We start from the raw sequence: 23,038 nt of genomic DNA, 5'->3' as shown, positions 1-23,038 counted from the left end.
AAGGGTTCTGACTTACAGTATTTGCTAATTTTGTGGGTGTAAGTACTCCCACCAAGGCCCATGCCAAGCTGCCGAGTGGAGCTGGGAAGAAATACGTGCCGTTGGCTCTCCTGAGCCGGTCCTCCAGCACACCGCTGCTTCCTCTTCGGCGAGACCAGAGTAATGATTAGAACACCTTTTTTTTTTTTTTAAATTTATTTATTCGACAGAGAGAGAGACAGCCAGAGAGAGAGGGAACACAAGCAGGGGGAGTGGGAGAGGAAGAAGCAGGCTCATAGCAGAGGAGCCTGATGTGGGGCTCGATCCCACAACGCCGGGATCACGCCCTGAGCCGAAGGCAGACGCCTAACCTCTGTGCCACCCAGGCGCCCCTGATTAGAACACATTCTTGCTCACGCAGTGATTTCTGATGTAACTGGATCAGGATGGAAGAGCTCACTGTTGAGATTGTCGCTCAAATAAAATAATGCACATCAAGGAAAAACTCCACCTTTTTGATCCTGAAAATTCTATACAATGTAAATTAACTTGAATTAGGTTTAATAACATGGGTTTACTAAGGACTTCAGGTTCTCTGTCCGAAAGGGCTCTATCTGTGAAGAGCTATTTTGTAATTATTAGGATAATGAGATATTGAAGAAAATAGATCTAGAGAAATTTTAATACTTTATTTATATCCTACCCACTTCCAGAAAAGCATTTGAAGTAGTTTGGTATGTGAAAAAAGTCAGAAATATAAGACCAAGTCCAATCATCACAATGATAGAAAGTGAGACACAAAAGGAGAAAGGAAGGAGCCAATGAGAGAAGGAGCAAGTGAGCAGAAGTCTCACCGTGAGCCTCCTAAAACCAGGGAAGCGTTTCTAGTCATCAGACCTTTCCTTGCTGCTTAAAATATCATTGGTTTCGGGGCACCTGGGTAGCACAGCGGTTAAGCGCCTGCCTTCGGCTCAGGGCGTGATCCCGGCGTTCTGGGATCGAGCCCCACATCAGGCTCCTCCGCTATGAGCCTGCTTCTTCCTCTCCTACTCCCCCTGCTTGTGTTCCCTCTCTCGCTGGCTGTCTCTATCTCTGTCAAATAAATAAATAAAATCTTTAAAAAAAAAAAAAATATCATTGGTTTCAACGGATCATTGTGCGAGTCTGTAGCATTCACGTTGCTACCATTTACAGTTCTGAGAATCGATTGTGTCATTACGGAACACCTAATCGAAACAGAAGAAGGATGGAGAACCAAGAACATCTTTCCCTAAGTCTGAGCCCTCAGGGCCTCTTCTGTGCTTAATGAAACGGTCTCCTGGTGAGTTGCCTGCCCTGCTGGCCAAATGCATCTCCTACCCCTTCCCCTGGGCTCCTGCATCAAGTCTACACTGTAGCCTGGCAGGACGAGCATCTCCTCCATCCGGGGTCCCCCTGCCTCCCTGGCTCCCCGTCCAGCCCCCTCCCTAGCACCGTGGTTCCTGCCAGGCCCCTGTGTGGCCAGAACTCCCAGACCCTGCTCATGTTTCCTTCTTCCTGGAACACCCTGCTGTCTTCCTGGCCAAGCCCTCACCCCTTCTAGAGTTCAGATTTCCCCTTCTCCGGGACATCTCCAGCCCACGTGGATTCCCCTGTCCTTGCTGTCGGGTGCACTCTCCAGTTACACAGTAGCTATTTAGTTCGTTGAGGATGTGATGAATAGGTCTTCCAAGTTTTGTTTCATTGCTTGCAGAAGGAAATGAAAAGCCATGTGTGAGTAGACCAAAAACCACATGGTAGAATATTTTAGAAACAGAAATACAGGGGTGCCTGTGTGGCTCTGTCAGTTAAGCATCTGGTTCCTGGGATCAAGCCCCATATAGGGTTCCCTGCTCAGCGGGGGTCCTGCTTCTTCCTCTCCTCCCAGGTTGTGATCTCTGTCACTATCTCTCTCTCTCAAATAAATAAATAAAATCCTTTTTTAAAAAAAGAAAGGAAGGAAGGAAGGAAGGAAGGAAGGAAGGAAGGAAGGAAGGAAGGAAGGAAGGAGATGAGGTTATCAAGAGAAATCATGAGGAATGAGAGTGTGTAGGGCTCTGTCCGCCTTGGGAGAACCTTGGCTTTAGGGAAGTGGCAAGACGTTAAAGGGTTTTAAGCAGAAAAATGCCATGATCTGACTTAGTTTTAAAATTATGAAGTCTTAATTTAATCTATTCAACTTCCTATTTGTAATAGGAATTAGTTGAACTTGAGTAAATAAATTCACAAAGAAAAGATTTAAGGAAAATTCCCTTCCAATACTTAATTTCTCTCCCAGATATGTGTGCTCAATTAGTTCATGGCTTAGGTGAATCACCAGGGAAACACTTTCAGATACTGTCATTATGGATCTCAACTGGGATGAATTTGATTTCTCTCCATATGTCAAAATCTTTTCTCTATTGAAACCAATGCATGATAGAAATGCCTTTGGGGCATGTGGGTGGCTCAGTTGGTTAAGCCTCCAACTCTTGGTTTCGGCTCAGGTCATGATCTCAGGGTCTTGAAATCCAGCCCCGTGTTAGGCTCAGAGTCTGCTTGAGATTCTCTCTCTCTCTCTCCCTCTCCCTCTGCCCCTTCCCCTGCTCATTCTCTAAAAAAAAAAAAAAAAAAAAAAAAAAAAAAAAAAAAATCTTAAAAACAAAACAAAACAAGAAATGCATTTGGATTCCATTTAGATCCTGATTGGTCACAAACAAGTTCTGAAGTTTGACTACCCATGCTGAAAAAACTATTTTTCTTTTCAAGGACTAGTTTGTGTGATCCAGCAATGGAAGGATTTTTATTGCAAGTTCTATACAAAACCCGTCATTGTGTAGAGGCTGCTTTTAGGCAGCAGGCTTGAGCCGTGGAAACCTGAGTAGGGTCAAAGGGCTCACAGCGACCACCGGGCTGAATGCACACAGCCCCAGTAAGGGACCCACCTCAAAATATCCATAGGCCCCCGCTGACCAATGGGCTACTTAACACTGGGCACAGGTACCAAAAAAAGGAAAAATTCATACGTTCCCATACTGCCTCACTCCCCCACTTAACTATAGCCCCCCACCACTGCCTCCTGCAGATGGTCTCTCCTCTGCTGTCCTGCTGGGCTGATCCCTTGCAGCGTATTCAACAAACTTCAATACCTGGGCCGCTGGGTTCTGCCCAATGGGGCCCCCCCAAACAATTCTGATTCAGTCTCCACTTCCCTGAGCAGAATGTTGGCTGCAGAGTAAGGCTGAGTAAATAATCTTAACGACCCCGTGGGATTGCCTGTGCATCTTCCCACACTCAAGACACCTACATCAAGAGTGGTCGTGAGGAGTAAATGAGGATTAAATCATAACAAAGGCACCCAGCACCGTGTCTGGCACCTGGGAGATGCTGAGTAAAGGGCCCTGGGCTGACTCATTTGGATACTTGATCTGATTGGAAAGGAAGGAACCCTTTTGCTTCTAGTGATTGCAATTACAGTTTCTGCTTTTTGTTTCTGGACTGGCTTTGTGCTGACCCACTTATCCAGATGTTTCCTCCTTCTTTGTGCAAGAAGTATACAGCTCTGCCACATTGCTGTCACTGCCAGGAATGAAAACCTGGGCACCCAAAAGTGGTCTCTTTCTGGAGGTCGGCTTCACCAGACATCCTCTCAGCAAGATTCTCCATTGGCTGATATAGTTGCGTTTGAAATTCTTACACCAGAGCTCTTAACTACAAAATGTCCATGCAACAAAATGATAGTGTGTTTTAAACAAAATGGAAGCAACATCTTCTAGTCTCTGTGCAGAATAAACGAGATGAAGCTCTTGGCAAAGCATGTGGCTCAGGGTACGATTTTAGGCGCTACTAACTGGTACCGTCAACTGTTGCTCAGAGATAAGAGGAAAACACCTGGGCTTAGAGCTTCAGACAGGGAAATGCCATACCTCCCTGTATGTGTTAGAGAGGGTCCTTAAAAAGTTGTGCTTAAATTGTTTACTTTTATTTTCTGAAAGGAAAAAAAATTTTAGATGGAACCAAAACAAAAATAGGTTCCCTCACTTTAAACCTGTGTGGCAGAGCGGCCGCGGAGCTCGTGCTATCTAGCGTGGTCCCATCCCGCCATCTAGTGGACAATAAGGGAAAACCCGAATTTAGAACAAAGTAATTCACCTAGTCATGACGTTTGTTTTAGTCTTTAATTCACTGAAAACGTGTTTTCTAATAGGGATAATTTAAATTCCCTATTATATTCGCTAGTTACAAGATTTTATTCAATGAGTTCAAGTAAAACGACAGTGCTATCTAAACACTAAACTCAAACACTAAATTTTCTAAGCCACACGGTGATGAAGTTCTACCTAAGAAAGAGAATGCTCCCCAGGTCTTATCAGCATGAATTTTCATGGCCCACCATTCCTATTCACCTGGTCCTTCCCTATCAACACACTTCGTGTGTCTTCTGCGCGTGGACTGGGAGTGCCCCCAGAGACCAGGGTTATGTCTTCCCTGTAGACTGCTGGACACTGGCCAGGACCAGAGAGTCATTCTGTTCATTTTCCAAGAAAGCAACTATCCTTTGTAACCAGGATGAATGCTTGGCAAGGGCCCGTGTTCTTGGTTTGGTTTGGTGTGTGTGTGTGTGTTTCCTCTCCTTTTATTATTAAGTTTGTTCATGACAAACAACCAGCTTCCTCCCCTAGGTGTTTATGAGTATTTCCTTTCTGTCTAGGAAATTGAAAACAATGGTAGCCCAGCTTCCCCCAAAATTCAGTCCCAGAAGAACACCCGACGTATTCAGAGTGTTTCTGAGACCCTCTAGTGAGTGTGGTTGTAATTAAGATTAACAATGACTGTCGCACGTGTTCCCAAGCACCCTGAGTTAGACACATTTTTGATAATCCTCACACCAACCTTGCAAAATAAGCAGTATTACCCCCGTCTTACAGATAAAGAAACTGGTGCTCAGAGAGGCTAAGTGGCTTACCCAGCATCACACAGCTAGCGAATGAGCGACAAAGTCAGAACCACGCTCAGGTCTCACTGAGCCCGAAGCCTCTGCTCCTACCACTGGACAATGAGCCTTTCATTTATTCACTCACAGGATCTGCCAGACCCTGAGCCCAAGATTCTGGGGTCTCCTGAGTGCTGTCACCTCTATAGGACCTAAGACTTAGTCCCTAAGACCCCTAAGAGCCCATGGCCAGTGAATCCTGGAGGAAGGGCTTCAATATGCAGATGACAAAAATGCAGCAAAACTCAGACTGGGAGCTGCGCTTTTGTCGCCTGCACTTCCAGCTTTGACTGAAGGACGTCCTCCAAGGTTTGCTGGTTCTGAGAATGCTGAGTCTCTTCCAGGAGCCGGGGGGGATACTGGGTGAATAGGACATAGTCTCTCTGGCCAAGAGCCCCGGGACCCAGGGGGGAGACATAGGAGGGCTCACCCAGAGCAGCTGCAGTTTGTGTCAGAAGAAATTCTCCCTTGTAGGGTCTAATGATGTGATTGTGGGTGAGCCCACCACCTCCACAGCCCCTCTCCTCCTCTGTCTCCCAGAGTAGGATAGGATAGGATAGGATAGGATAGGATAGGATAGGATAGGATAGAATAGAACACAACAGTGGTGCCTGGGTGGCTCTGGGGGTTAAGTGTCTGCCTTCAGCTCCAGTCTTGATCTCAGGGTCCTGCGATTGAGCCCCTTGTTGGGCTCCCTGCTCAGCAGGGAGTCTGCTTCTTCCTCTCCCTCTGCCCCTCCCCCTTCCTTTTCCCCTCCCCCTGCTTGTGCTCACCCTCTCTTTCAAATAAATCAATCTTAAAAAAAAAAAAAAGAACAGGCCGCAGATGCTTAGGAGCTCACTCTGAGGAGGGGGCCTGACAGGGAACTAGAAGGACAGGACAGAGACGTAGGGCTTGGCAGTTCCCACCAGACTTTTCCTTTTAAGACAATAAACCCCGGGAGTCTTTGGCTCTGCCCCAGCACCACTTTTAAGGGACTCATGATCATCTTTTGCCCCCACGTGGACGCCTGTAAAAGTGCAGTCCTACCTCCTGCTGGAGAGTCTGTCAGGGCGGGAAGTCAACTGAGAATCCTCTCCAACCCCTTGTTGTTTTGTTCAAGGTCTCTGGCCTTGCACAGATCACATAGTGAGTTAGCAATATGTATTTCTAGATTTTTCAGGGTGGCTCTGGAATTGGGACATGCATGATCTAAATCCTCACATCAAACAATCATGGAGTTACATGGGTCCCGTGTCATCACTGCATCCAACATAGCCCCTCCTCGCAAGCAGCAGTGGGCACAGCAGAAGCATCGCCAGCTTGGGAGACACACAGACCTGTGTCCAGCCCTGACCCTGAGAAGTTATTCAACATCTCTGAGCCTCAGTTTTTGCATCCATAAAGCATCAATTTACTTCGCAGAGTTGGTGCATTACACAAGATAGTATATGTCAGATGCTACAAACTCAAATGCCTTTGGGGCCAAGCAGGTCAGTGGAGTCTGATAAACTAGAGAGCACGGCCCCTTTCTCAAGGGAACACTCCCTATTCTGCTCCGTCCAGTTGTTAAGTGGAAATATGGCCCCCATGTTGCCAATTTTTAAAAATATTGCACAGTCCGAACAAAAGATATAGTGGTTTTCATCATTCAACCTCTAATGTGTGTACAGGGTCCGGGAGGGGATCAATAACGTGGTGGCAATTGCTGGGGTGGCAACTTCTCAGGAGCCCTCCTCCCACCCCCCCCATTCTTCCTGCCAGGCAACAGCTTCTGCGCAAGATGCTCTAGTCCCGAAGGCCACGAAAACCCAGTCCCTATCATCATCCTCCTCGGGAGTCAGGGAGGTTCTGCGACAACGCTGGAACCTAGTCTAAAGCACCTCATCTCCAGCCTCAGTTTCCACTGAAGATTCCAACCACCCCCTGGGAAGACGCAATCTCTAAAGTCATCTGGAATAATGCTTTCCGCGCCTAATTTCTAGTTGGTGTCTGAATTGCCACACATTTTAGAGAGATTTTTTAAATAGCTTCTTGGTTTGCACTTAACCACTAAGGACACTAAGGATTTTTATTTGTTTTTTAATGTGCTGACCACAAGCCACAGTGTTTTGGCCTACTGATGAGAGGTTTCCAAATATCTCTAGGCTTCTCCCTGGAGGCGGGGGGGTGTCATTGACTTTAAAAGTTCCGGTTTTCATCCCCCTGCCCCGCCCACCAACATCACCACTAGTGATCTCATTGATACCAGGATGCCCATGTATCTGAGTGCTGCTGACTCTGTATCTGCAGAGAATGACTGATCCATCTTAGTTATTCGAGAGGCTTTCCCCAACCCCTCCCCCGCCCCAGACTCATGTAACTAGGCAGCTGGGAGAGGCAGCCCAGCCCACTGTGATGTGAGTGCACAGGGCACCACCAAGGATCTGGAGAAAGAGCTTGACGTTTGTTGCATTCACAGAAACCTTGCGTTCAGCAGATCCTAGCTCCTGACTGCCACTGGGAATGCAACAGACTTGGGTGTAAAAGCCACAGGCATGGGTACGTAACATTTGTGAATCTTTAGCATTTCTAAATTTGTCTTATGCCTTATCATCTTACCCTGATCACACTCAAAGTGCTTACAATGGCCTTGAGACTCCCTATCATCCCTCAGAATTCACTCAACTACACAGACCTTTTTACTGTTCCTTGAAGAACTGAGCCTCCTGCCTCAGGGCCTTTGCACTGCCTGTTCCCTCTACCTGAAACATGCTTCCTCCAGATATTCACAGGCCTCACACTTTCTCTTCACTCAAGTTTCTATATAATTGTCTCTATCAGAAAGCACATTTGCTCACTCTGTTTAAAGTAGCATGTGTGTCCTTTACCCTGCTTTTCCAGCATTTATCACTACTTGGCATTATTTATACACTTGTTTGGTTGTTGCCAGTCTTTCTCTACTAGAATGGTAGCTCATGAGAGCAGTGACATTGTTTTACTTGTGGACGTGGAGCCCTAGAACCTAGAATCATGCCTGGCATGTAGTAAGTGCTCAATAAACATTTGCTGCATTGTTTCACAAAGACTAACCCCATTATTCCTTCCACCAATGTCTACTTATGACTCAGTCAGAAGAAAGTCTAATGTATTATGTTTCCTCCAGGTTTCTACGGTGACCTTTTCTGGGATGCACTTTGATAAAGAAAAACCCCAGCATTTCTACCTAGACTGGTTTTGTCACTGTCCCAATCTCTTTGACTACTTCTGGCTCTGGGCCATGTTTCTGGGAAATTACACAATAGATACTCCCATTACTATACTTTTGTTATAAAAGAATAGACTATTACCTGCAAAAATTCTGTTTGTCTAAGGTCAGACTCATGGGTTTCTTCGTGCAGCCAGATGTTTCCCTCCAGTTTCTGCTGTGTTAAACAAAGGGTTTTCCCAACCTCCTCTCTCTTCACTCCTGCCCTGTCTTTGTCTGGGTCTGTGCCCAGAAGCCTTGTATTTTTCAGATGTGGATTGTGGTTTATGACCCATTGGTAGGTGATGAAATTAACTTAATAAATTGTGAAAAGCATTTTAAGAAAAACTAGAATAGAAAATATTGAAAATGTTTCCATTTTGAAACTGTGGGATATAGTCCGGAAAGTTTGAGAGAACCACTCTGGCCTATTTAGGTTGAAAGAAGTTTCAGCATTATTTTTCTCTGTAGTTGTCTTTAGAATATTCTACAAGGAGGGGTTTTGGCACTCCTGGTCTCACAGTGGGCTTGTGTTGAGTTGTAGAAAACAGGCAGTCCCCTTTTAAAATTCCCCCACCAGCAGTATGAGTGGTGGGCACACTTGTTCCTTTAGTTGTATCTGTTTCATAAAGCAAATACACCCAAGGCACTGAAAATGGCGAAAGTTCTTCGCATGAACACTCCATTCAAACCCTTGCACTAACAGACGTGATCAATCCTAGCAAGGCTGCCTAAGAAGACATCCCTGGGATGAACCAGCCCTCCTTTTGTGTTTCTGTCTGGAAAAGCTCAAGACTGTCAAAAGAATTTACCGTTTGCTGTAGCCAACACCTGAGAATAGGCCCCTGACCTTCCTTTCTTAAAGCATTTACTAAAGGGGGCTTACAACTGTAAATCCAACCTCTGTCCCTTTGAGATATACATGTATGTACCTCCCATAGCCTAGGACTGTCTTTCTCAAGGACCCGATAATCCATTCCTTTGAATCTTAACTATCAGGAAGTAGAGAGCCTCTGTCTGCCAGTGTCTGTGGGAGGACAGAACCCTAACTTCAACACTGCCAGCTAGCAGACACAGCAGGGCTAATCACACTTACGGACCGATGCTTTCTCATTTTTCACTTCCCTGCCTCTACTTCATTGCCCACCTGCTCCCTCTCCCCCGCTGTTTCCCCTTTAAAGCACCAAGTCAGCTCTGCATGAAGCAGAACGGGGCTCAGCTCTTCCCTCTACTGTCAGTAGTTACCGGATAAAATCTGTTTTCTTTGCTTTAATTGTGTCCAGCTTTGTTTATTGTTGACAGCATGTATGCGCGCGCGCACACACACACACACACACACACACACGCACGCACACACACTCCCCTCCTAAGGATAACGCGCTGCTCCAAGACAGCTGGATCCTGTCATCCTCATCACCCAGAGCATTGCTCCTTTTTGTGCTTACTTCCCTATAGCATCTCTCAGTCATTAGTAAAGTTTTACTCAACTGTTCCAGCCTGGTCTGTGATGTCCTTTGGGAAATTAAGAGCCATGTATAGGGCTCTTTCCTTATAGGGAAAAGAGTTGGGTCTACGGGATCCAACTCTCTGTCCCCACTGGGAGTTTCTCCCTCTACCGCAAACTTGGAGGAACTGGGTTAGTTTTACTAAGGGAAAAGGAAAGTTTCCTTACACACAAACCTTTTTAAAGAATTCATAGCCAGGAGGTCTCCTATCTTCTTTTGCTCTTTCTCCAAACTTCAGAAATTAGGGGACCTGAGAGATACTATGGTGCTAGGATAGCTAGAGGTCAACACAAGAAGGGTGATGAGGTTTCTATGTTTGGAGACCCCAGGGGAGGGCAGTAGTTTAGGGACTTGATGATCAGAGATGGGGGAAGGCATGAGTGTCCAGGTAGCCTGCCATGCAGGAATCAGTAACAAAGGAGTTATCTGAGCACACAAGAAGAAAAGGAAAATTCCTAGGAGTTAAACAAACATGGAAGTGAACCCAGAGTGGTTGGTAATTAGGCAGGCAGATACTGGGCAGCTTGGGAGTGGGGGGGGGACCTGACCCAAATTCATTCCCAGCACCAAGGGTCTTGAATTGTGGCAGCGTATAAGAACAGAAAATGAGGGGCGCCTGGGTGGTGCAGTCGTTAAGCATCTGCCTTCGGCTCAGGGTGTGATCCCAGCGTTCCGGGATCGAGAACCACATCAGGCTCCTCCGCTATGAGCCTGCTTCTTCCTCTCCCACTCCCCCTGCTTGTGTTCCCTCTCTCGCTGGCTGTTTCTCTATGTCAAATTAATAAATAAAATCTTTAAGAAAAAGGAAAAAAGAACAGAAAATGAGGGCCACCTGGGTGGCTCAGTTGGTTAAGCGTCCAATCTTGGTTTCGGCTCAGGTCATGATCTAAGGGGGGTGAGAGTTCTCCCCATGCCTGCGGCGGACTCTGCACTCAGCAGGGAGTCTACTTGAGATTCTTTCCCCCTCTCTCTTCCTCCCCCCTGCTCCTCCCCCCACTAGTGTTCTCCCTCTCTCTCAAATAAATAAATAAAATCTTAAAAAAAAAAAAAAAAGAACAGAACAGAAAGTAAGACATGAGCCCACAGGAGGTAGAGGAGAATTGAGATCCTGTATAAAGGCCACAGCTCCAGTGAAAATGAGGCAGGTCCAGAGGATGCCACACACCAGCAGAGAGCACCAAGAGTGGGGAAAGGAGCCAAGGAAAGCTGGGCAGATGCCAGGCCCTGGCCTAGCAGCACAGGCATCAGATTACCACTTAGACCCAGCAGGGAAACTGGAGGGCTCAGCAGTGAATTTAAGGTCAAAACCCCATTTTGACTCCCAGCTGGTGCACTGGCTGTCGGAGCTATTGCCCAGGATTAACTCCAGAGCACTTCCCACCGGTGAGATGGGGCTGTGCTTCCCAAGCTTTCCCACCCAGAGTCCCCAAAGCAGAGGAGCCAGCACCTCTATTTCCAGGGAGACCAGGAGGAATGTCTAAAGTTATGCATGTGATCCCCCATTTCTTTAAAACCTCAGGTTTTCCTTTTCAGTGGCATAGGATCTTTGTGATGTTATCCAAAACTAAACTGATGACAAGTTTTCCAGTAGCTGAAAACTACAGCTCTCTGTCTCACATGCCAAGTTCCACATGCCCTGATTTGAGAAACACAGGTCGGTTAAGGCTTCAGAAACAACACAGCGACATTGGTGAAGGCACAGTTAGGAGTCAGACCAGAAATCAGAAACCCAGAAGGGGGCCTCCTGCAAGAAGGGGTACGGCAGGCAGGGTGAGAGTCATACAGCTTGCAGGTGGGCTGGTAAACACACGCTCAAAGAGGCAATCAGCCTTTAGGGAGGGAAAAGCTGTCTACTTTTTTGCCATTTTATAGACCACCTCTGATCAATTCTATCCTATGATTTTATCAAAACCCTGTTGAACCAACTGAAATGTTTTAAATTTCCACCTCCTACAATAATTTCTATTCAGATACTGCTTAGTCACATCAACTGAAACAAGCAAAAAAAAAATCACCTAGTGATTGTGTCAACACATTCTTATCCATTCCACACATGTTACTGAATAAATACAAACTTTATTTGTATATTTATGTATAAACAATATCCTTAGTTTGATAATTTAAAAATACAAATTCACATAACCAAAATGCTTAAAGGATTTGGTCAACTAAGCATCAACTATTTTACCTATAAATGTGAAAATCTGGCCTGTCAAAATTGGTTTTGCAAGAGCCAAATCTGAGATATTTGTGGATTTCCATGAAGGTTAGCTCTTCAGATTATGAGATCTAATACAACACTCAAATCAGATATTAAGGGAAAAAATGATTATGCAACCCCAAGTTAGGACCTTAGATAAGAAATTACAGTGGTATCAACTCACTTTGAAAATTCTACTTGAGTACTTTTCTTTTTCAAAATCAAGTAGGATTTGTAAGTGACAACAGTACCTCAAGTGCTTTTATAAATAGCAAAGCTATAGGTTCACAGCTATATGCGAACAGTATTTGTATTTCCCTGAGATCACAGTTTGAGTTCAAGGGCAGTGTGTGAGTGTGTGTGTTTCCTGAAGCCACTGATTGCAGAATGTGGTGAAGGCTAAGAAGAGAACATTTATCTGTTGATGTTCAGGTGAGCTTAGCTCCCTGCCCATTGCAGACTAGCTTTGGCAACTGGGTCCCTCAACCTCTCCTACAGTTTCCACCCCATCAGAGCCTCTGGGCCTCATTCTTTTTAGGTCCAGTAAAATAGAGGAGACACAGCCAAGCAGCTCAGAGCCCCCTCCCCTCCCCCCCACCAACAAGTGGGTTTGGCTGCCAGTCCTTTCAAACTTGTGCCTCTCTTCTCCTGGAACCCACGTGCCTGAACCACGTGTTCCTTATCTCCCTTGCTTTTGAGAATGGAGTCATGCTCACAAACTCTAGGGACCATGATATCATTTTCTAGACCTGTTTCCTTAAACGACCTCCTCTTCCTCCTCCTAGCTCATCCTCTTCCTTCCAACAAGGGGAGCCCTGTTCTGTCACACAATGGGCTCCAGATCCAGTCAGCTGTGCCCTGCCTCAGTCCTCCGGCCCTTTGCCTCTGGCTCATCCGGCCCCCATCTGCCTCATCCCCCTGCTGGTGGGATGGGTTATGACAGCTACACAAACTAAATTTTCGATTCGTTGTTTATTTGTGAATGGAAACTAGATTTTAAGAGTTTCCATCCCTGGCTAGTGCCTAGAAGCTTAAATCCTGATATGCTTATAAAGTTTCTCTAAATTAAAAGCTGATGACTGGCAGCTTTAAGTGCAGAACTCTGTACCATCTTAACAGCTGTAACTGTCTGCCAACCCATGCTGTTACTGAGATCCTATTTCTTGAGGGCCGGTCACCGGAGATTTTACAATTCACCTGCATATCTGGGGACATAAAAATCACATAGAATCCTTCCCTTGCCTTCATCTAGGTATTCTGAACTAGTCCTGATACTTGAGTCCTGCAGTTAGAACCAGATTTATAACAGCGATCCTAAATCCTCACTTTCCCAAAGTAGGGCTGATCCACTGATGGGCACAAAATTTGCTGATTGCTCTTATCAAAGGACTGCCATGACAAGGAACACTCTCTTTCCTAGGGGAGCTCTCTGCGTATGCCATTGATGTTGTCATTGCATATCCTTCTTGGAAGTTCTTCCCTGCAATGATCTTGGGAAAATGATTTCTCCTATAGCTCATAAATGGTTTCTGAAGGCGATCTCAAAAAAGTCAAATATATAAGCAATGGCCACATCATTGACCCAAGAGCACAGCTTTCAAAACGACCACTGGGAGGGCAATAAAGACATGGATGTAACCTCATAACTTCAGGTACATCTCATTTTTCTCTAACTTGATGAAAAGAAAACTTATGATGTTAACTAGTGGGCTGTTTACTGTTTTATTAAGTGTTTCTTGGTTGGGGGGAATTTGTCTTATTCATTGGTGTCCCCAAGTCTTGACAAACAGAACTCCTTGAATGTTTGCTAAATGGAACTAGATTAAATTGTTTCAGTTGAAAGCTTCATTAAGGTTATTAGTCTCAGGAGTAAGTACATCACTTGCTGTAATGTGTTCTAAATTTTCAGAAATACGTTTGTATTTTCCCATCCTGCTTTTCAGAGCAGGGAGCTGAACCTAACCTGACCCCAAGGCACAGAGCTTTTCACACACCGACATGTGTTTATATTTATCCTCAATGACCTAAGAATACATAGAAATCTCATTTGTAATGTTCCAAGTCTTTTTTTTTAAATCACCTTGAACTTCAGCTTCTTCTAACCATAACTTTTCTATGAAAATTCAACTCACTATCAACTCTAATACCTCTAACTTCCCAAACTACTCAGAAGTACAAGCATGATCTGCCGCATCTGACATGAAATAAAACTCTGTAAAGAGATTTGAAATCATATGATGAAAATAAAACACATTGGGTAATGCAGTTACTATGTTGTTACCATTGTTGTTGGTTTTTAAGTACGGCACATGAAACAGAATCTCTTAATCTGTCTCCCTAATTTGGGGATTAGAATGAATTTCCAGTGAGCTCCTCTGAAAGCTCTATCTCCTAGAGTGAAAGGACAGACTCCATTCTTTGAGTCCAAATTGTGCCAGACTGATCCAAAAACCAAATAGAAGGGCTTCAAAGGATCCTGAAAACTAAGGTTCCAGGAAGGTGGGGCCTCAGGGACATGGACTCAAATCACAGTCTAAAAGACAAGAAGTATACGGTTCAAGAAGAGTCAGCCATTCCTGCAGTGGCCAGCGGTGGAGGGATGTTTACATTAAAAAAAAAAACAAAAAAGTATTCCGAGTCTCTGGAAAACCCTTTCCACATTGCATTACAGGCATTGGACATGTGGAGGCCAGGCCACCGGCCTGTGCTGAAGGTACAATTCTGTCTGGCAATGACAGTTCTGGTCTGTCTGAATGCACCACCGTGCGGTACATATAAGAAATAGAGGTTTTGATGCGAGAAAAGTCTTTTGTCTCTTTCAAAGCAGATAAGTCTTCCCAGACCCATCTCCAAGTCCTGTCTGATAGAACAACATATGAGACACTCTTGGCAAGGAGCCGAAGGCTCTAATAGAAGAGAAAAAGAAAAGAAAAAAAAAAAGAAATAACTTTATTTCCTTGCCTTTCTGAGTGACTCCTTTAGCACACTTGTCAGAACAAAAAATAAGCCAGTTTTTGTTTCCTACTCAGAGACAGACAGCATGACAGAACGCCACCGACCTTGCAATGGAAAGAGCTGGGTTTGGACTCCTGGCTTAGCCTCTTACAATCAGAGTAAGCAGGGGCAAAGCCCTCAGCCTCTCTGAAACTCAGTTTCCTCACCTGTAAAACTGAAGAGATAATATCCAGTCACCGGGTCGTTATGATGGTTAAATGAATTGATAGACACAAGTGCCTGGCACAGAACCTGGCATGGGACAGGTGTGTCCTGAATGTTAAATATTCTTCTTCTTTCCTCCTGAGGTAGGTCACGCAAACATTCCTGGCTGGTCCCGAGTGTCCCAAAGCTGTGATTTCCAGGGAGCCCCCACGGAGAGCTGCGGGGAGCCCAGGTGTAGGGCCTGTAGCTCAAGCCCATCCTACTGTCTTTAGTGGCACGAAGCCGGGCAACAGGTGCGGAGGTAGGAACCCGGCACCTGGTCCTGAGCCCCCGCGGCCCCGTGGCCCCGCCCTGCGCCCTCGCGAGTCACACCGACACTGCTCCGGGCACGATCCTCCTGATGTGGGTGTAAGACTTCCTGATGGTGACGCTGCCGTGGTGCGACACGCCCCGGGGCAGGACGCACTCCTCCGTCAGTTTCTGGGCCTCGGGGTCCCAGCACAGCACTGTGGCGATGACCTCGTTCTTCTCGTCCCGCCCCCCGGTGATGTAGAGCCGGTTGTTGCAGGGCGCGATGCCGCAGCTGGCCCTCTCGTGGCTGAGCTGGGTCACCAGGCACCAGCTGTCCTCCAGGGGGCTGTAGGCGTACAGCGCTCTCATGGCCCCTCCTGAAGAGGAAGGGAAACACGGTGGGCCTCTCACTGTTCTGGTTTTCTTCCCCTTTACCCACAAAAGTCCTACTTCTGGTAGGTCAAATCTACCACCTTGCCAATAGAAAGGGTAGATTCATGGCTCTCCGGTACAGGTGCAGTAAGTCTCACACTCTTCGCAGAGCCCTTGAAACTCTACGGCCAGGCCCTGATCAGGTGCTAAAGGACAATTGGCTTCACATGGTGCGAGAATGTACCCTAAGGCTGCTCCCTAGAAGAAATACCACCTGGTGCATCAGGTGCACTCAGCTCATCCCAGCTCTGCCGTGTTTTTATTGTAACCATAAGCCCTGAGACAGAGGTGGTTTTAAGGTATCAGAAGGAGCATGCCCATAAAGCACCTGCAGAAGGCCTGGTGCATACAAGCTATCAACACATGGCAGTGACTAGAGGCAGTGGCATCTCTTTGTAGACTGAGCATGACCTGGGACACCAGTCCAAGACACCATCTTAATTAAGATGAGCTTTGAAGTTATGAGACTGACCATACAGCTACAGGAAACCTGAAGCAAGGTAGAGAAGGGGTTTTTCCTTGATCTCTTCCTGTATTTTATTCTCCAGGAAGCCTTCTCTGATAAGCTGTTTGCTGGAGTTACATATTTTTGGCATCTCCTTAAATCAGTGACTCTCAATCGTGGCTGCCCAGGAAAATCACCTGCACATTAGAAACACCTTGCCCTGTTGGCCAGTGTCCTCCCTCTCATTCTGATATCATTGGTCTGGGGTAAGCTCCAGCTATGCACGTTTCTGTAAAAAGCTCCCTAGGTGATTCTCATGAGTAGTCAGGATTGAGATCCATCATCCCTAACAATTACATGCCAACTGTGGTCTGGCCAGCCAGGCTTTCCTTTGGGCTAAATGCAACTTTTCAGAGCCCCCAAAGCAAGTGGAAAGAGTAAAACTCCTATGAACACAAAATAAGAAATGATGATAGCTACCATTTATCGTTCACTTACCCATATATACTGTGCACATTTCAATTTCTGTACGTTTGCTAATGTTTACAATACACTTTGTTCCTGTAGCAACTTCTGGCTATTCCACCGGGCCCCGCTGTCAGTCTGCTTTCTATGTCCCCTAAACGTGGGCTGTTTCTGCATCCAGGACTGCAGGATGAATTCCACCAAGGCCTGGACCAATCCCATCTTCTCTTCCTTTTCAACTTCACCCACAGGAAACCTTGAGTTCCCAGGACGGCCTTATCTGATATACCTGCAAGGCTGCATGGGTGGGGGGCCTCAGATAAATGAGATGCCATTCATTCACTTACCAACAACATAGATGCGGTCCCGGAAACTGACTGCGTTGATGCATTTAGCCTCCACTGGCATGGATGACTTTAAACTCCATTTATTAGTTGAAGGGTCATAACACTGAGTCTTGTCTGTGGCCAGTTTCCCATTGGGTCCGCCTCCAATCACATAGAGCTTCTTCTTATGGCTGGTGGCTGCGAAGGAACTGACGTGGACAAGAAGGGGCGCTGCCTGCAGAGGCACAGAGCACCGGGAGTGGCTGTCAGTCACACAGCTGCAGACTGCTCCCAGATTGCCAGAGAAGCTCACAGGACATAGGCAAGGAGCTAGGGGACACAAGCCTGGGCATCCTATGCCTGAAGTCACCAGGCCTGTGGGCTGGACTCCCTTTGAGATGCAGAGAGGTCAAAGCACACATTTCCCAACATCCGTACAGGCTCAGGACAGGCTAGAGCAGGCTGAATGATGGATGTTTCCAGCCTGTTTCTTCCAAAGTTCAGTTATCAGAGGAGGAAAGGTGTACGTAGGAATAAGTGTTTATACAGATGAAACCAGCCAATGTTGGAGCAAAATGCTTTCTCAAACGTGCATATTTATATTCACTCATGTATTCTTTCATTCGAAAAATATTTACTGAGTGCCTACTATGTGCCAGGCATTGTCCTTATTGCTTCTATCTAGGAAGAAAAGCTGGTATAAGGGTTTCAGGTGGCCATAGGTAAGCAGACTTCCACTCTGGGGCAAAATGAAGATTTGGGGATTAAGCCAGACTTGTGCTCCCACCCTGTGAACCCCACGGCACTCAAGGGGACTTCCCAGAGCCTCTTATCCATTGACATGGCCCTCTGGGGTCATGGAGCAACTCTGTAACAGGACTGACAAGTTGAGCAGATCTGGGGCACACCCCCGTAAATATTAAGGGCTATATAGCAGTTTTCAGGTTGACAGATACTGGCTGGATGCCATGACAACCTGGCTACCTTTGCTTGTGCCTCTGATGATCATGTTTTACAGTCCCCAAAGTGGAACATACTCTGACATATGATCTGATAAGAAGAAAGTTTGAAATTGGGCACAACCTGAAAATACAGGAAGTGAGATCACTTTATTATTATTATTATTATTATTATTATTATTATTGAGACACTTAACATGAGATCTACTCTTTTTAGCAAATTTTTTTCCCACGTCAGATGGGTAATGTGCCAAGGTCATAACAAGGTTTGAGGGAGGCACTTGTCACACAACAGTGTGAACCCGCAATCATCATGCTTATGAATTACGAAAGGATCTCTCTTAATATATTTTTAAGCATAAAATGCGGTACTATTATCTGTAGACAGATCTCCAGAGCTTATTCCCCTTGTGTAATTGAAACTCTATGCCCACTGATTAGCAATGATATACACCTGAGGTTGAATTGCTACAGTCTTGCAAGCAGCATGTAAATGGTTCATCATCAATAGGCAAGTAAGTAAGAGTTAACCTCTAAACACTACCAAATGATTCTGACTCAGTAAACAGTGTAGTAAAGGGATCCCTGTATGCCCACTGTGGAGACAACAGGTGGCATATGAGGAGACAGAGACTCTGAGCTAAGACGTGCAGACTTGAATTTAGGTCAAAGCCTCCCCTCTACACCTGAGGTTCTTGCCCACACAGAGCTTCCCCACCTGGAAGGAAGTTATTTCTGTGACCTGATCAGCAATGCTGAAGCCATGGCTCCTTTTAGGAGGGAAGTTCAGAGCCGCCAACAATGCTCTCAGTGGGAGCAGAGAGATCAGAAAGCCATATGCCTACACGGGCATATACTTTTTTTTCAAGCTTTGAAGTAGTAATACAAAGTTACTCATAGAAATAAATCTCATATACCTCTGACCAGCAGTTATGGAAGGGGTCGTAGGTCTCCACATTGTTGATCCTCTGCAAGCCATCAAAACCTCCAATCACATAGACCTTGCCACCTAACACCACCATCTTATGCCTCCAGCGGCCTATGTTCAAATACTCAATTTGAATCCATTTGTTGATTGAAGAATTATATTTCCAAACATCGTGCTGTGTTTCTTTGCCACCTAGAAGAGATACAGAGCATTTAAGAAACCACCAGATGTGTCAGAAATGCAGTTTCTCCCATAATTTCCCACAGTCCTTAAGAGATCATGAAGGTGTGTGTGGTCTGGATGGGGAGACAGAGCCAACACAGGGGAATAGAGAGAGCCAGTGTAAGGCTGGGGTGAATTGTGCACCAGACTGTGTCATGTGTTACCTCTGTGCTGTGAGTTCAGAGAAGAGGTGGCTGAATGAGTTGGGTCCAGAGAAGTCTTCAGGGAAGTGGCACCCAAGTCCATGTGAATGGGTAGGGGCCAGCAGGCACCTGGACTCAGTGTCTGTGCAGCCAAGGGGCAGGAAGTAAGGCAGGACAGGTAAGACTGAACCATTACGTGTGGGGATAATAGGGCCTTGACCGGCAGCCAAATTAGAAGGCACCTTAAGTTCTGTTTGCTTACTTATTTAGACAAATACAAACCTGTAAAAATCACCAAGAAATCTTACAAAATGGTCTCAGTTCAAATCTCCTATATATACAAAAAACATTAGGTGGGATTTGTCTTATTGTTAAATAATTTTTATTAAAAAAGAATAAGATGCTCACAATAGATAATTTGAGAATGAGCTGGTAAATATTTTTTTCAACACCACTCTCTTAATAAACAGAAAATACATAATTCAGTTAGGATGAGAGAATAAGACAAAGGAGAACTGATTTTTTTTTGTGATTTTAATGAAATATTTTATCAGCCTTGTGTTTCCATTCCTCATCAGCACAGAGTACCACCAACTACTTAAAGCAAAAGATGTACTTTTCAGACTGATAACTATAGACTAGTGGGGCAATGCCTATCACTTATAATGCTCTGTATCCTGGGTAAGTGTTTCTCCAGGGTAGAGCCCAGAAGTGAGATCTCTAAGTCAAGGGCACACACGCTTTTTAATTTTTATAGGTGTTGCCAAAGCGCCTTCCACAGCTGTCCTGGTTGACCTTCCCCTGCCCTACCCACAGCATATTATTAAGAGTGTTTTTGGGGTTTGTTTCTTTTTATAGGCTGATGGAGAAAAATAACGTTATGGTTTGGTTTTTCCTGGCTGCTAGAGAGAGACTGAGCTTCTTCCTCTTCCATGATTTTTTTGTTCATATAGTTTAGCCATTTTCCCTTGGGTTGTACACCTTTTAGAGGTCTCTATTCAAAACAGGGTGTATGATATTGATCCCATTTAGGCAGTGTCAAAAGTTATAAAATAGGGGCTCCTGGGTGGCTCAGTTGGTTAAGTGTCCGACTCTTGATTTTGGCTCAGGTCATAATCTCAGGGTCATGAGACTGAGCCCCACCCATGTTGGGCTCTGCATTCAGTGGGGAGTCTGCTTGAGATTCTCTCCCTCTGCCCCTCCCCTCGCACACACAAGCATGCATTCTCCCTCTCAAATAAATAAATAAAATCTTTTTTTAAAAGTTATAAAATAACTATATGCTTTCAAAGAAATATATGTACACTGTCTTAAAAAGAAAAATCTATGATTTTTACTTCAAGATGTAAAGAAAGACCTGATTAAGTGGGAAGCATATCATGTGCCTAGATGAGAAGACAGGTTATTGCAAAGATGTCAACCCTCCCCAAGTTAATTAAGATACACTCAGTGCCTTCGGAACTTTTCAGGGAACTTGAAGAGATCATCCTAAATTTCACTTGGAAGAGTAAATTCAGAAAAAATTTCTAAGAAACTTTGAAAAAGAATGAATAAGAAGGCTTTCCCAGCAAATATCAAAATACACCAAAAAGCTATCATAATGAAAGCAGCGTGGTACTGGCATAAGATGAGACAAACTGACCAATGAAAAACAAGAATACAGAAGAGACTGAAAGATATAAAGATCATTAAATAAATGGTATTAGAACAACTGGCTATTTATTTGGAGAAAAATTAAGTTAGATCCTTCTTTCACATTACAGTTAAAATAAAATTCAAAAGTAAATGATATAAAAGTAACTGGAGAATATATAGGAGAAGAGGTTGATGATCTTGGAGTGGGGAGGGGCTTTCTAAGCATGACATGAAACATAGGATCACATAGGAAAGAAAGTTACTATATAAATATAAATCAAAGTTAAAAGAAAATCATAGTCTGAGGGAAATTATTTACAAAACAAATAGCAAAGGATATATAATAAAAGCTCCAAAAAATTAATAAAAAGACAAACAACCAATAGAAAAACAAAGGGTAGGAATAGATAATTTTTTAAAATAAAGTGTTACCTAATAAATATATGAAAATATGCTAACATCACTAATGAATTAATTAATGAATTAAATATTCTAGGCTATTAAAAATGTAATTGATAATAACAAACATTAGCCAGGATGTAGAAAATGGGCACTGTCCTTCAACATTGGTTGAACTGTAAATTGGTACAAACTTTCTGGAGGACAATTTAGCAATATCTACAAAAATTCTAAATTGACATCTCTTATGATCACCTCCAGGAATCTCTCCAAACAGCAGCACAAGTTCATAAACCTATGTGTATTAAAATACCTATTGTGGGGCACCTGGGTGGCTCAGACGGGTGAGCGCCTGACTTCTGACTTCGACTCAGGTCATGATCTCAGGATCGTGGGTTCAAGCCCTGCATGGGGCTCCACACTCAGCGTGGAATCTGCTTGTCCCTCTCCATCCCCCACTGTTCCTCCCCCCGCAAAGTAAATAAATAAAATCCTTTTAAAAATAAAAAAATAGGGGCGCCTGGGTGGCACAGCGGTTAAGCGTCTGCCTTCGGCTCAGGGCGTGATCCCGGCGTTGTGGGATCGAGTCCCACATCAGGCTCCTCTGCTATGAGCCTGCTTCTTCCTCTCCCACTCCCCCTGCTTATGTTCCCTCTCTCACTGGCTGTCTCTATCTCTGTCGAATAAATAAAAAAAAAATTTAAAAAAAAATAATAAAAAAATAAAATAAAATGCCTATTGCAGCACTTTTTCCAGTGGGAAAATAAAAGCTAAAAAAAATTGTGTTTCATTCATTCAACAGACTTAATCCATATGATAGATTCATTATATCAACATGTAATTATGTCCAAAATGGATTGTTAATTGAAGTACAAGTTTCTGTGATTTAACTGTGTGTAACAAGCATGACTTCATGTATTACTTGTATCATTTTTTAATAGACAACAACAAATCGAAATGAGGGGAAGGACGAGCTATAGAATAACATGTGTCGTGTATGTGACAAAGACTAACTATGATTGCCAAACCTGTCTTCCTCCTGCTCACACAGCTAAACTACATTTCCTAGCCCACCTGCATGGGCTCTGGCAGTGCAGGGCGGGGGGCATGTGGCTAGTTCTTGCCGATAGAATGTGAGCAGATTGATGCCTCCCATCCACACTGAGGCTGTTACGAGCAGGCGTGCCTTCTCAACTCATCCAGTATCTCCTTCTTCCTGAAATGCATCGACCTTGAAGGCCACCAGGGGAAAATGGCAGCATCATCAGATGGAAGAAGCCTAGGTCTCTGAATGACTGAGTGAAGCAGGTCCACTCCCCCGACATACTATTGCAATAATTCATTGAGATTTAGCGTTTGCTACAGCAACTAGCATTACTTACTCTAAGCCAATATAAAATTATTTTTGTAAAAAAGTTAAAACATATAAGATTGCAATGGCACAGAGAAACTGCCATATTTTACTTCATACTCTCCATATTTGAATCTTCTACAACAATAAAAAAATATTTCTAAAGATAAATGAAAGTTATTACCTAATCTATGGTATTAACATACCCAGGGAAGAACTGACCTGCCCTTGATTTTGGATGTCAGTTCTGGGAAGAAGCTCTTCCCCAAACAAGTTCAGATTAGAAAAGCCTCCTAGAGAGGACAAGGGAGGCTTGTCTCCTCCCTTGGGGCCCCAAGAAGAGCTAGGTGGTTTTTGATGTCTTGGGGAGAGAATGGGACTCAGAGAACTTGGGTTGAGACCCT

General features: G+C 44.7%; 2 protein-coding genes and 1 non-coding gene across 4 annotated transcripts in view; 1 reads left to right on the top strand and 2 right to left on the bottom strand.

The window, feature by feature from the left end:
• LOC103676095 overlaps positions 1-7,810 on the top strand; it is a 36,204-nt gene extending 28,394 nt beyond the window's left edge. The window contains exon 4 of one of the 2 annotated variants that reach the window (XM_040621533.1): positions 6,713-7,810. In XM_040621533.1, coding sequence (XP_040477467.1) covers positions 6,713-6,858 — 146 coding nt within the window. In that variant the 3' untranslated portion in view covers positions 6,859-7,810. The remainder of the gene's footprint in view (positions 1-6,712) is intronic. The other variant, XM_008705269.2, reaches the window with a different exon arrangement.
• A 7,002-nt stretch (positions 7,811-14,812) lies between these two features.
• KLHL6 (kelch like family member 6) overlaps positions 14,813-23,038 on the bottom strand; it is a 51,632-nt gene continuing 43,406 nt past the window's right edge. The window contains exons 5-7 of the mRNA XM_008705270.2: positions 18,874-19,076; positions 17,019-17,232; positions 14,813-15,706 (exon numbers count right to left, since the gene is read on the bottom strand). Coding sequence (XP_008703492.1) covers positions 15,405-15,706; positions 17,019-17,232; positions 18,874-19,076 — 719 coding nt within the window. The 3' untranslated portion in view covers positions 14,813-15,404. The remainder of the gene's footprint in view (positions 15,707-17,018; positions 17,233-18,873; positions 19,077-23,038) is intronic.
• LOC121100551 lies at positions 18,189-18,292 on the bottom strand. Its single transcript, XR_005832308.1, has one exon. It is a non-coding gene; the product is annotated as a small nucleolar RNA U13 (small nucleolar RNA).

Source organism: Ursus maritimus, unplaced genomic scaffold (genome assembly GCF_017311325.1).
Source record: "Ursus maritimus isolate PB19 unplaced genomic scaffold, ASM1731132v1 scaffold_4, whole genome shotgun sequence".
In the NCBI taxonomy this organism is placed as follows: Eukaryota; Metazoa; Chordata; class Mammalia; order Carnivora; family Ursidae; genus Ursus; species Ursus maritimus.
The sequence above is the reverse complement of the archived record's forward strand: the minus strand, read 5'-3'. Positions and strand labels throughout refer to the sequence as shown.